At 30.3% G+C, this 13407-nt stretch overlaps 2 protein-coding genes across 3 annotated transcripts in view; one reads left to right on the top strand and one right to left on the bottom strand.

Moving 5' to 3' along the window:
- LOC124534445 (inositol hexakisphosphate kinase 3) overlaps positions 1-9366 on the bottom strand; it is a 36242-nt gene extending 26876 nt beyond the window's left edge. For both annotated transcript variants that reach the window (XM_047110327.1, XM_047110328.1), the window contains exon 1: positions 8999-9366. The gene's annotated coding sequence lies outside the window, so the exon portion shown is untranslated. The remainder of the gene's footprint in view (positions 1-8998) is intronic.
- Positions 9367-11169: 1803 nt separating this feature from the next.
- On the top strand, positions 11170-12868 carry LOC124534416 (mitochondrial import receptor subunit TOM22 homolog). The gene is made up of 5 exons (XM_047110283.1): positions 11170-11480; positions 11546-11608; positions 11683-11780; positions 11965-12106; positions 12440-12868. Exons 1-5 carry the CDS (start codon positions 11364-11366, stop codon positions 12503-12505), a joined length of 486 nt encoding a protein of 161 aa, XP_046966239.1. The 5' UTR covers positions 11170-11363; the 3' UTR covers positions 12506-12868.
- The last annotated feature ends 539 nt before the right edge of the window (positions 12869-13407 follow it).

Here is a 13407-nt window from a genome sequence, read left to right as displayed (position 1 = left end):
ATGCTTATCACTCTTTCAGTAACGTATTGTTCCTCTCAAAAATAACATAATATTATTAATAGTCAATATAGGTTATCACGGCTCAACAGAGCCGTGATAACCTATATTGACTATATAATTTTCTAAAAATATGCCTATATTGTGATCGACATTGCATTCTACCCTAATATCAAATTTCCTTACCATCGATTCACTTTCACATTAATAATACTAGTATTCATATTGATGCAAAACCAAAATCGGTAATCGATATAGATTTTGTTTTTTTTTTATGCTATAAGGGGCAAACGAGTAGAAGGCTCACCATAAATGATCACCACCGCCCATGGACATCTGCAACATCGGGGGGCTTGCAGGTGCGTTGCCGGCCTTTAAGGAAGGAGTACGCTGTTTTTTTGAAGGTTTCCAAATCGTATCGGTTCGGGAAAACCGCCGGCGAAAGATGGTTCCACAGAGTGGTTGTGCGAGGTAGAAAATGTCGTAAACATCGCGCTGTTGTTGATTTTTAAGATACTATAATAATGGAAGATGTGTCGTAGGCAGGCCAACCCACTGGACAAAGTTCCAGCACTAGTTTGCCTCCCTTTAAACTTTAAAGGTTTTAAACTTTTAAGATACATGAGCTGGGTATTATATACAGTGTCCATTATAAAGTAGACTCTAATGACTATGACATTGGATGTTGTTTAATAAATCAGCGACAACTGTGAAGCTAGTAGTTTATTTTACTGATATATTTTAAAACGAAAAATATTAAATTTAATATTTCGAGACGAAATTATATGCATTAAAATATACATATGAATTGAAAACTTTCATACATAGTCAAAAGATTCAATCAAAAGTATCCCACGTTTGAAAGGACTTAACATTTAATACAACCCTGCCTACGTCATTTAAAGCAAATAAACCCCACTAGTACGCCCACACACCGTCCATGCAACCTACACTATTTTCCGAAGAATGGGGGCTATGACGACAACGAGCTTTCGAATATCTATTAAAACACTAAATCATTTTAGTATTCAAGTGAATTTGTAGTTCCGAACGTTCAAATTATGTAAGGGAAACCGTTTGTAGGTCCTAAAACAAATTTTAAAGGATAAATTAAAACCAGTTCCAAGACAACGATTCACAAGTGCCGCATTGCGTAATCTGCTCCTCTCCAGTCTCCTGATATATAAGCCCGAAGGTCGACTTTGTAGGTACTATATTTTACAAGCGTCCTTCAATAACTTCACATAGAATCATTATTTTTTCATGTATAAAGAACTAACTATGAATGAAAGTAGTTAAAAAAAAAACAGTAGTTGTCGAGTCTTAAAACTTGAGATGGTATTAAATACATTTGTTTTATAAAACTACGACTTTGGATTGTTGTTTTGATTTGAAAGGTGAGCTAGTATAACTATGCGATGTCTTACATAACATCATAGTTTCCATGGTTGGCGGCACATTCACTGTGAAGAAATGTCAATATGTCTTACAGTGCCAATATTTTCATCGGCAGTACCGACCACTTGGATACTGTATTTGGTCGTATGACTTCGTATTATAAATTAAATATGAACAAGTACATGTTGATATGCTATTATTTATATCATAATTTGATTCAACATTCAAAAGACCTATACAATGTCAAGTGTAGCAGAGGGTGTACGAGTCCGGCCTTGGAGTGCGTAGGTCGTCACGCAGTAGATTACGTCACCCACCGCTTAATGGCCACAAGTCTACGATGAAACATTTTTCGCCGATCAGACTATACGGCGCCACTAACTAACTTTCCAGTTAAAACAATTAGCATTCTTTCGGCATATTACAATGTCGAACAAAATATTTCAAGTAAAATTTATATAAGTTATTCTGAAAAAATCCAACTTAGTTCTTAGATTTTGGAGATCTGTGTTTTCTTCGGAATTAAAGGTCGTTGTTATTGTCGAAAACCGGATTTTTCTAAAAAAAAATCTGATAAATAATAAAATTAGGTTAGTCTTTGTAAAAACAACATAAATATCAGGTGTTAATCTTGTTTAGATATTATGTATCTTGTTTAGGTACAATTTGTACTACGTCAATAATTACAACATTTGATTGATAAGTAGAAGTTTTGAATAATTACATAATAACTTATCATTTAGTACTAATTCACAACTTAGAAAAAAATGCACCTTTACAGAGTTTTTTACTTATATAATAAAATAAACGCACAATCTAAGTACTTAATATAAATATAAAACCAGGTTACTATGTAGCAAAAAATATACGCAAACTGTATTTTCAACCAGTAGTTTCAACATCAGACAAATATTTGGAATAGGCTGCAAACAAATTCTGAACACTTCAATTACTAAAATTATTTTTAGCAGAAATAAACAAATATTTTACTGCAAGTAAATCAAGAGCTGTACGTTACTTTATATATGCGAGCTTTTTTGTATCTACTGGGTCTATTCCAAGGATGATTATATAAAAGCTAGAAAACTGTTTTTAGTTTCCTCGCCTCTTTTTATCAATCAACGTGTTACTAACGAGTAATCTTCTAAAAATATTCATATTAATTAACAGCTCCTGTGTGTATTTAAAAATCAAAAGTTATTTTCATATTATGAATTCCGATATTTAACTTGATCAGGGACGGTTTTACGTTTCTTATACATTTGACACAAAGTTTAATTAAATATTTTTCTTTGACGGTCGTCTGATTTTTAAGCAAAAGCTGTTCTTGCAAAATATTATTGATATCCGATACAGTGACTTTAAAATTTAACACACATACCTACTCCTTTATGTAATCGCTACGAGTAACGTCACATTCACTTGAATAAAACTCTTGTAGATATACAGATATTCGTTTATCGTGAATAGTAACATTTATCGTTTAAATGTTGCATCATAATATTAATATGTAACCTTCGTTTAAGTATTTGACCTGTAAAGGTGAACAACGACGACACGTATTTATATACATAGAATAAAACATAAGAGTTCTCGATTTTCCACAAGCTATCATCGCTTCGAACTTTGACTTTCTTTTGGTGTGGCACACTATCGAATCTCTGTCGAACCGCACCTGGCACATATCCAAAGAAATGTAATAAATAGCACGGGCGCCAGTTCGCCAATATAACGCTAAGCGATAATGACGGAAATAGTGCACTTTCGGTAAAATCCGATGCGTATGACACACGAAAATAAAATTAAATGGACGACACGGAATTTATAAAACATGTTTTATGAGTGACATACTCCGGGCGAAAATATAATTTAGCACTACGGAGCCTTCAACGTCTACACTTTTTTTTCAAATAGACTTGATAAAACTGTCATGTGTTGTTGTTATTTCAGTCAAGATAATTTAAATAGAGACACACTTTGAACTGAAATATCTTGCTTATCTAAATTTTTTAGCCTATAGCAACACACCGTGTATTAATACCACAGGAAACTAACACACGTTCGCTAACGCTAATTATCAACAATGACCGCTGTGCTAATCAGTCAAGGAACTTAACTTCCCGAATGCAATTTAATCAAAATATATAAGGCCAAATTACAAATAAATAGACACATAATCTGACGATATCAGATTATTTTACTAAGTTCGTTACATTGATATATAACCAATCAGCTAAGTAAAGTGAAACATGATTTTTTTTATTATAATCTTTACATATCAATGTTTATTTTATTTGTACCGCGATTCTGTACCATACATAAATGATTGTTATGGTTATAATCGGCATGAAGCGCAACCCGTGAACTCTTACAAAAGGGGGCTTCGTATTTTATTTATAAAATTGTTTATACGACCTACAATATTATAAGAAAACATACATATATATTGAGAGTTTTTGGAACGCATGCCACGCATTACTCACCTATAAACTATAATAGAAGAAATTCAGAAGTAGGTAAAGAATCGTCCATTAACATCAAATTTAAATTATCTATGCAAAAATATCGTACTGGTTTTGATACAAAGTTTCATGGTAAATAATGAAAAGCTGAAAATAAATACGTTAACTCGCTTACAAATAGAGGATAAGGTATTATTTGCTATCGCTGTTCTCGAACTGGTTTAACTAATCACATGCAAACAATTCACATGTTTTGAAGTTTTGAAACCTTTAGAATAACCTTGTATTAAAAGTAATACTCGAGTTTACCTTTTCATTTACATGTGTGTTAAACTGAGTCTTCGTAAAAAGGGAATTCATTAACTTTGCGTTGACAGTATGCCATTAAAATGCGCATATAAATTATATTTAAGCATAGAAATAGTTTTCCTTGTGATATATGTCATAATATAAATGTACCGGCAACAAAACAAGCATCTTATTTCTGCGTAACACCTAAAAAATGTATTGAATTCTTTGAATACGTTAATTTCTCTGAAATATATTTTGGTACATTTTGATTAGATAAGAGTTTTTTTTTTATAATTTAAAAGATTGTATATCCTGTTTCTAGCGACAGATTTATTCAAAAATGCAGACAGCCGGTTCGATAGTACGATTAATAATGGATTTATTTTTGCTTGACGTATTGTGAATGTGACACTAATCTTACTTAATCGCTGAATTAACGTTTTGAAAACGATAAACAAAAATACTTTCCATTGAAAAGGTAAAAAACACTTCAAATTCAACGACAATAAAAACAAAATACTATTTTTCGCGATTATTTTATTTAACATAGTCAGACTCTGAAACTAAAACTACATTGGAATTGAAACACAGTATTTGTTTAGTTCAAATCCAATTTGTATCACATCACGTTTTACCAAGGTAAATTGTAAGTAATTGTAATTGTAAATAACAACAGTAAGGGCACCCAAAACATTTTTAAAGGTATATAGCCTTTGTGATTAGGCTTATATACCTTTTTATTATTTTATAAAATATTTCACTTAATAAATCCATGTCTATGGTATTGCAGAATATTAAAGTTAATTTTTATATGAAAAAAAAATAACCTCATTACTTATAAAATATAAAGTTACACAAGATAATTACTCAAACTATAAGTATTTATTATGACTATTTTACTGACCTCAAACACAAAACCTCACTTGAAGTTTTGACCGTCACGGTATCGATTAGCTTTGGAGAGTTGTCATCACATGACTACTCAAGCGGCAAAAGTAATTGCCTATAGAAATAATTATATAACAACTATTGAAACCATAAAATAAATCTTACTATAATTTTGTATGTATTGGGCAAAGACATAAACCAACAACGGAAAATAAATTTTATGGTGTTCTCTTAGAATTATTCGTCTACCACAGTTCCAAGCAATTCGAGATCCCCACAAAATAAACTTAAAACCATGAGAAGTAATAGTGTAATACACAGATAATGGTATAAACGCCTTTTAAAAATATTGACCCAATACTTTATTTCTATGAATTAGCTTAGATTGAAACAATACCAATTATTTTTTTTTAATATTTTTAGTTATAACGAACATGTCAGAAATAATAGATACGATATTATATATTTACGCTATTTACATCCTTTTTTAGTAATATGTAAAATCAAATTCAGTTTAAATTTATTTCCTGATTTCAAGGAAAATTAAAACAAAACATTGAACAAAAAATCTATTCTTCAATTTACTCAGAAATCACCGAAAGATCTACATTTAATGATATGATGTCTCAATTACAAGAAATATAATAAAGGTTTACTTTTTACGACAATATATTTCGTTATTAGTGCCAAGTATTAAATTCCAAGAAAGTACAAAGCTTGTGAGTCTCTTAATGTATCGCCTCACACAAATTGAAATTAATGAACACGAAGTTAACACAATCAACTTGAAGGAAAATTAACAACCAGCCTAGTACTTCAGCAATAACAAAAGTTATCAATCTTCTGGACATACTACTGGACAATTACTTATTAAAATAAATGATTATAATGTTTGTTCTTTTCTTAGTACTACCTAAAGATAAAATTATGCATTACAATTGAAAAAATATAAATTGTTATACAGCTTTTGTCAAGAAAATTGTTTATTTTATAGGTGGCAAGGAGCAGGAAGCTTGTCTGATGGAAAGTGGCTTCCACCGCCCATGGACATACGCAAGACCGGGTGACTGCAGGACTGCAGGTCCGTAGTCGGCCTTTAAGAAATGATTACGCTCTTTTCTTGGTTTCCAAGTCGTATCGGATCGGAAAAACCGCCGGCGAAAGATGGTCAAATGTTAAGCTGTATAATTTAGCTTTAGTTTCAAATATACGTACTTGTATAAAGTACGGTAACGCATCTTTTAATAAGCGTATACAAAACAATGATTGTTTCATGATCTAAAGAGGTTTTTTGTAATGTTCGACTATTACAAACATTTAGCAAAATAGGCAACAAGCGAACTATCGAAAAAAAAGCTAAAATCCATTATCTACCATAAGAAACAAACTAAACAAACTTTTTATTCAACAACTTAGCTCAAATCAGTTAGAACGGGTGTTGTCCACTTCCACAATGAAGATTAATGACAAGATGCATCAGAGCATGACAAGGACTCTATTGATTTCTTTGAAATCGCTTTTCCTCTTTGTTAGTGAGGTCACAAGGAAATGGTTGTTCAACTAGTACAAGGGACTAATTGATGTGATAATCACTTTTGTATATATTATATTACGTCGTTAAGATTTAGAATGACTCATAGCATGAACTTAACCTTAACCTAGAAAGCTAATAATGAATTATAAACAGTCATTTTGTTTGTGTGAATCACAAAAGTTACTTCCTCCGACCATAATAAGTACAGTGATCCAGGAATGCATGGACTCTGGCACTTTGCCACGACAGTCCAAAGAATCATGGTAAACATCACTTTGTTTGCGCTTTGTCAAATCTTTCAATTAGCCTGTATTTAATTTATATAATTAGATAAATTACTTTATTTAAATACAAATTGATGAAATTCCATATTTCGCCATATTGTAGCAATATTCTGATATGATATGATGATATATGAATGAAATAAATGTAGTAAACAGTATTAATTGCAAAAATTGTTTGTTTTTGTTTGTTCATTGAGTATATGGAATTACCCTATTAAAATATAATCAAAGCTTAAATTACGAATAATTGCAACGATAATAAAATTCTAATCATTAAACTAACGCGAACTGGATATAGTGGAAAAGATTAACATTTCATAACTCAATCACTACACGTGGCCTGTAATGTCAGTTGATAACACTCAATTACCCATAATAGAAACTTTACCCAACTCCATGTGACATAATGATCATTTATGATCACATGATATTACATCACACTTACACACAATGTTAGGTAAATGGAATATTGTATTACTCTCGTATGTTTATAAACATAAGCCTTAATGTAGGTGTTATATGAGCTGTATGGCATAAGCTTTACTATTTTTGGGGCTTAAATACTGGATTATCTTAATAATTTTCTTTTAAATTTAATATCAATAAATTTACACTTGCTCAAAGACTAAATTAGCAGTGTTTACGCACCTATGCAAAACATTTCAACTATTAGTTCTATAGAAGATGCACAGATGGGTAGACTATATTGCAAATGGCAGATGTAGCCAAAATAGGTAAGAGCAGGTCAGACACTTTAGGTAGGTAGGTAGGTCAGAGAGGTTGGATAAGAACATCATCATATACTTAAAATGGCCCCATCATGGGCATAGCATAAAACAATATGTAATTTATTAGTCTATAACCAATAACTATCTTTGATCTGAAATAAAGGTAGCTGAAAGTAGATTATAAAAAAAATGCATCCCAAAGTAATCTTTATTGACCTCCAAGGGCCAATGACTACATATGAGTTGTCCATGTGACTCAAAAAGAATCAAAACTATGTAACGGTAGTAGATTTACACAGATTTACTTTTTACTTTTGCCTTTTCATTAATGGATATTATATCAGAGGCAGTACAATATGTGTGCAACGTTTGCCTAGGCCTACAGCTTCATGGCTTAAGGGGCCTTGTGCATCCAAGGTGCAAAACTTTTTATAAATATTTATTATAAAAAAAATTATACTGAATATATTTGGTTTACAATAACTCATCCACACTTTCATACACAAAATGCGCTTGAATTTTATTAAGTTAGTCCACCAAACAAACACATACACTTCAAACATATAGAACAGTATTATGTTGCGGTAACCCAAAATTAAAAAACACTGCTCAGGTTCTATGAAAATAAAGTGATATTTTAATAAACTATAAATTTTATATGTGTGTAAAATGTTATGATGGTTTACAATAATGCTCTATTATGTAGACTGCCTATTAATACTTTTTCTTTTAGTTAAATATCTTTGTATAATTAATTGATTTAAATATCAAAAAATATTTAAGTATGTTTCAAATATTACTCTCAATTTTAGTCATGAATTAAATATTCACATTGTTATAAATTTATTATCAATTAAAATTATAAAATGTAAAAAGACAAATGCAGTGAAGATCTCTTACAGACAACCTATAGGGTTCAATATGGTATTAATGAATACCATTATGCAACAATATGTATCAAATTAAATGTCAAAGGTAAGAAAGACCATATAAATAGAAACTCTTAATCAATAACATCAGAAAACAGCTGCATTAAAACATTGCCAGATATTGTTTTTTTTTTAATTACATATATATCTGATGCACTTTGTCTTATTTAATTTTTCCACAATAACAATAGCATTGAATGCTCTTTAATAATAAATGTTAAATCTGTTGGTTATGTAGATCTTTATTTATTAAGTTAAATGAAGTCTATTATTGACTATAATTATAATAGAAGAAGACTTTAATTATGTTCAATCTGATACATATACAATACATAAATAACAATAAATATTTCTAAATAATAACAATGTGACCTTCACATAATTATTCATTGAAACGGTTAAAAGAACATACACATAAAAATACTTTTAAAATAGTATCGACAAGTTTGAGAATTAGGCAAAAATTATTAAATACAAAAGTACTTACCTTTCTCTAAGAATTTAGATGTCAATATATGAGGCTTTGGATGATTTCAGCATGAAAGTCTTTAGCAGATAAATGTTTACACCCAAAAAGTAAAACTATTACTTTAATTTAAAACATTGAATATTAAAAAAACCACTGGTAAGATTTGTAATTTTCATTAAAGAAGCAAGAGAACAGATATTAGTGTTAACCGCAATTTCATTAGAAATTTTGTCATAGATTCACGAAAAGCATTTTATTACTTCGGAACTTATGAAGGCTTACATAAATAATTGGGTCGATCAAAAATAAATCCCATGAAAACGTTCAAGAATTTATTAAAATCTAAAATGTCTACCCTAACAGACTGTCACTTAAATGTCAGACAGTAAAATCAAAAATGAAAAAAAATGGATAGTTAAGTTCCTTCTACACAATACAATTTGCCGGTATACTAAAATTTTACATTATAGTAACAAAGCTGATCGTTAAAAAAGAAATATATTTTAAGTATAATTACACATGTTCGAAGTCACATTTACACGGAAAATAAATTTGTAAAAAAAAATCAAATCTGCATTTAGGTTTCGCCACTCTGCCGTATTACATAGTGAGCACATTTTTAAAACAATAAGTTTCAAATATTATTCTAATGTTAGTCAAGTAAACGCAGTTTATAAACGTTTGCTCAATGCATTTATGCGAATCCAACGATTGACATAAATACATTGCTTCGACTTTAAAAAGTTTCTCATTTTAGATATATTATCTCATATATTTTTTGTATGTAGGGATTTACTCAAGCCAATGCCACTACCAGACTTGACTACCTTGGGAACCAAAATATTAATAAGACTTGTACCTCTCCATAACACAGCCATACTAAATATTAATGTTTAACGGTAGAATATATTATGAGTGGGTGGTACTTACAGAAAAGGACTTCCACAAAGCCCCTCTGACAAATATTGAATTATGCGAACTTGCGATGCGAATTATTATAATTCTTACATATGATCTCGAGATGAGTGAACTAGGGTATTCAACGGTATTTAAAATAGTACTTCAAAATGTTGTATAGCCACAAGAATATATTTTGGCAAAATAAACACATTTTCTTGCCCGAAAATGAAATTACAATTTAAACCTTTTTATTCCCGCAAAAAACGTTTATCTCATCACCAAAAGTATCCTATTCAATGTCCCCCGACCCTGTTAACTCTAAAAGCCAAAGTCAACAACAATTCAATTCAAATTCAGTAAAAGAAGCGTATATTTACATGATTGATTGCCGTGCCCCAGGATACACGTTAATATAAAGACATGCTTCTAAAATTATTTCTTTACGTAGTAAATTAGTGTCGGGTGGATGAAAATATGCCTGTAATTAACTTAGTAAGTAAAGAGGTATACTAGATGTTTGTGTGGCATTAAATACGAGCTACAATGGATAAATATTAAAAAAAAAAACCTCTTGAAATCAATCTAAAAAGTGTCGGAAGGTTAAAGATAGGGCATGTAATGAGGTTACTTTTGAAATATTTACATAATTATACAACAGTTTTAGTGATTTGTCACGTTTTAAATTGAGAATTTCGTATTGTCAAAAATTTGTCATAAATATTTTTATAATGAAAATCTAAACGCTGTAATAAGCTATTTAGTGATAACAAAAACAAGAAATGGAAAATGGCATATGAATTATGCCTGTAGAAACTCCGTGTTGCTGTTCCTCGCCTGACGAATGCCAAGTAAATTGACTAAAAATGATATTATTATAATTACTTTGCCAATGTTTTATAACTGGATATATTTTTTAATTAAATTTTTTGCAATACATAATATAGTGAAATGCATGCAATGCAAATGAATTAATAATAATAATAACACAACAAAACATGTAGTCTTTACATGTACTGCCTTGAGAACTGAAATACTAGCTGATTGATTTAAAAAAAATGATAATATCTCATGCCAAGGAATAGTGAAAAAAAACTGTCTATCGCACGACGGCAGCTGTCGTTAAATATGGAATTAAAATTATTTTATTATTTCTTTGAGACACCTAAAGCTACTATTCAATATAATCTAATCTCAGCGAAATTAAAATTCTTGCATCCATTAAAATTCATTAATAGCCTGTGGTTTCGCTGTTTTTATCTGTAATTCTAATTATTATTAAGGAGTTTTGGTTTCAAATCCTGGCAATTGAACTACAAAATTATTTATCTGTAGAAATAAAATTGTGGAATTAAAAAGTGAGGTTGAGGTTTGAGATAGAACCTTTTGAAGATTTCTTCTTGGTTTTCAAAACACGAGGTGTCTTTGTCGTAAGATAAAGACATTAGTTATTAAATATATATAAAGTATCTATAAAGTCGGTAACATGATTATGGAATTACCTGACGAAATCGAACAAAACGATAGCGGAATGGAGTCTTTGACCGCGAGCAAAGACGATACACCAGAACGTAGACCTGAAGATATTTTCATTACGCCAGTGGTAAGACTTTAGTTTGATAAAAAAATATATTCGACAATTTAAATGCTAAGAGTCGTTCATTTCAGGTGGTTGGAACATCACCCAGCGCTGATACTCAACCTTCTTTAACTCTCAAAGAATATGACGATGTACGTATCAGATTTTTCTAGTAATATATTTTATTGGTATATATTCTTTTATTGTATATGTTTGAATATTTTAGGAACCAGATGAAACATTGTCTGAAAGACTATGGGGTTTGACAGAGATGTTCCCTGTATGTGTTCGCAATGGAACCTACACAGTTACTACAAAAACATGGTAGGCTATTGCTGTTATTTTTATAGTTATACTTATCTAACAAGGATACATGTCTTATAAATATCTACCATATGCATAGCAAAATCTATACATATACCTTGAGATTAGTATAAACACAGTTTTGCATTTAATTAATTAATTAAGGAGTTCGTTTTTAATATTAAAATTATGTAATATATTTTAGGAGTGGTGTTAAAAACCTTTACCAATTATCACGGTCCGTGATGTGGGTTGTGGCTAGTTCGTCTGTTATACTTTTTGCACCAGTCATATTTGAGGTTGAAAGAGCGCAGGTTGAGGACATGCAAAAATCACAACAAAAACAAGTAAGTATACATCTTCCATGAAAATCCATAATTTTGATGCAACTGTCTTCCCAAACTTTTATTTGTTGATTTTACCAAACTAAATATATACCTAATGAGTATGTTTACAATGCAATGGGTTCAACATATTATAAGGTTGATTGACATACAAATAAAGATAATGTGTATTCAGTTCAAATATAATTAATTGTTTTATAAATACTATGAACTCTTGCAAAGGCTCTATTTCTTATTTTGAATAATATTGCATAAGTCTTGTCAAATTCAAATATATTAGAAAATTAAAATCAATTACTATTAAAATTTAAAATAATTTATTCATGAATTTTACAGGTATTGCTGGGAACAAATGCTGCTATGACAGGGCCAGCACCTGGCATGCCACCAATGCCACGATAAATAAAAATATACCAAATAAACTATTATAGATATTGTGTAATCTGAATTTACATGTGTATGTATTTTCTTCAAATGTCAACCTGAATGCTTTAATATTAGTTTAGGTAAAAATAGGTTCTTCAACTACATCCTTCTGCATCTATTCGCATTTCCGATTTCTACGTTTTTTTAGATGTAATTATATTAGTACCTATAATATATATATGACACAAAAAATAAATTTAAATATCAATTACTATTTTATGTTGGTCACATAATTGGTTTGTATAGTTTGAATGGCAATTGGATAGTATATATATTATTTTGAGAGTGTAGATATTGTTTTGTTAAACATCTAATAGAGAAAATAAATGTTAAAAATAATAGGAGTTTTTTTTTAATTATTTACATACATATTTCTTATTTGATAATACATAATAAGTCATGATTATTTTTGCATTACCTAGGCATGATTTATTCATTTTATATTTGATGATGCATATTTTCTTTTAACTTCCAAAAATATTTTGGAATGTAATTTGTATTAACATCATATTTTGTTAGATTCTGCTGTCTACAAATTTTGAATATGAAAATACTAAATATTTTAATTTGACGTTTGCCAATTTACATGCATATTTATGCATTTCACATTCATACTTTTTTTATGAGATAGGTGGCAAACGAGCAGTAGGCTCACCTGATGGAAAGTGACTACTCCCGCCCCTGGACATCAGCAACACCAGGGGGCTTGCAGGTGCGTTGCCGACCTTTAAGAAAGGAGTACGCTCTCTTCTTAAACGTTCCCATGTCGTATCGGTTCGAAAAAACCGCCGGCAGAAGCTGGTCCCACAAAGTGGTTGTGCGAGGCAGAAAATGTCTAAGAAATCGCACTGTTGTGGATTTTCCGACATCAAGGCGTC

Source organism: Vanessa cardui, chromosome 12 (assembly GCF_905220365.1).
Source record: "Vanessa cardui chromosome 12, ilVanCard2.1, whole genome shotgun sequence".
Lineage (NCBI taxonomy): Eukaryota > Metazoa > Arthropoda > Insecta > Lepidoptera > Nymphalidae > Vanessa > Vanessa cardui.
The sequence above is the reverse complement of the archived record's forward strand: the minus strand, read 5'-3'. Positions and strand labels throughout refer to the sequence as shown.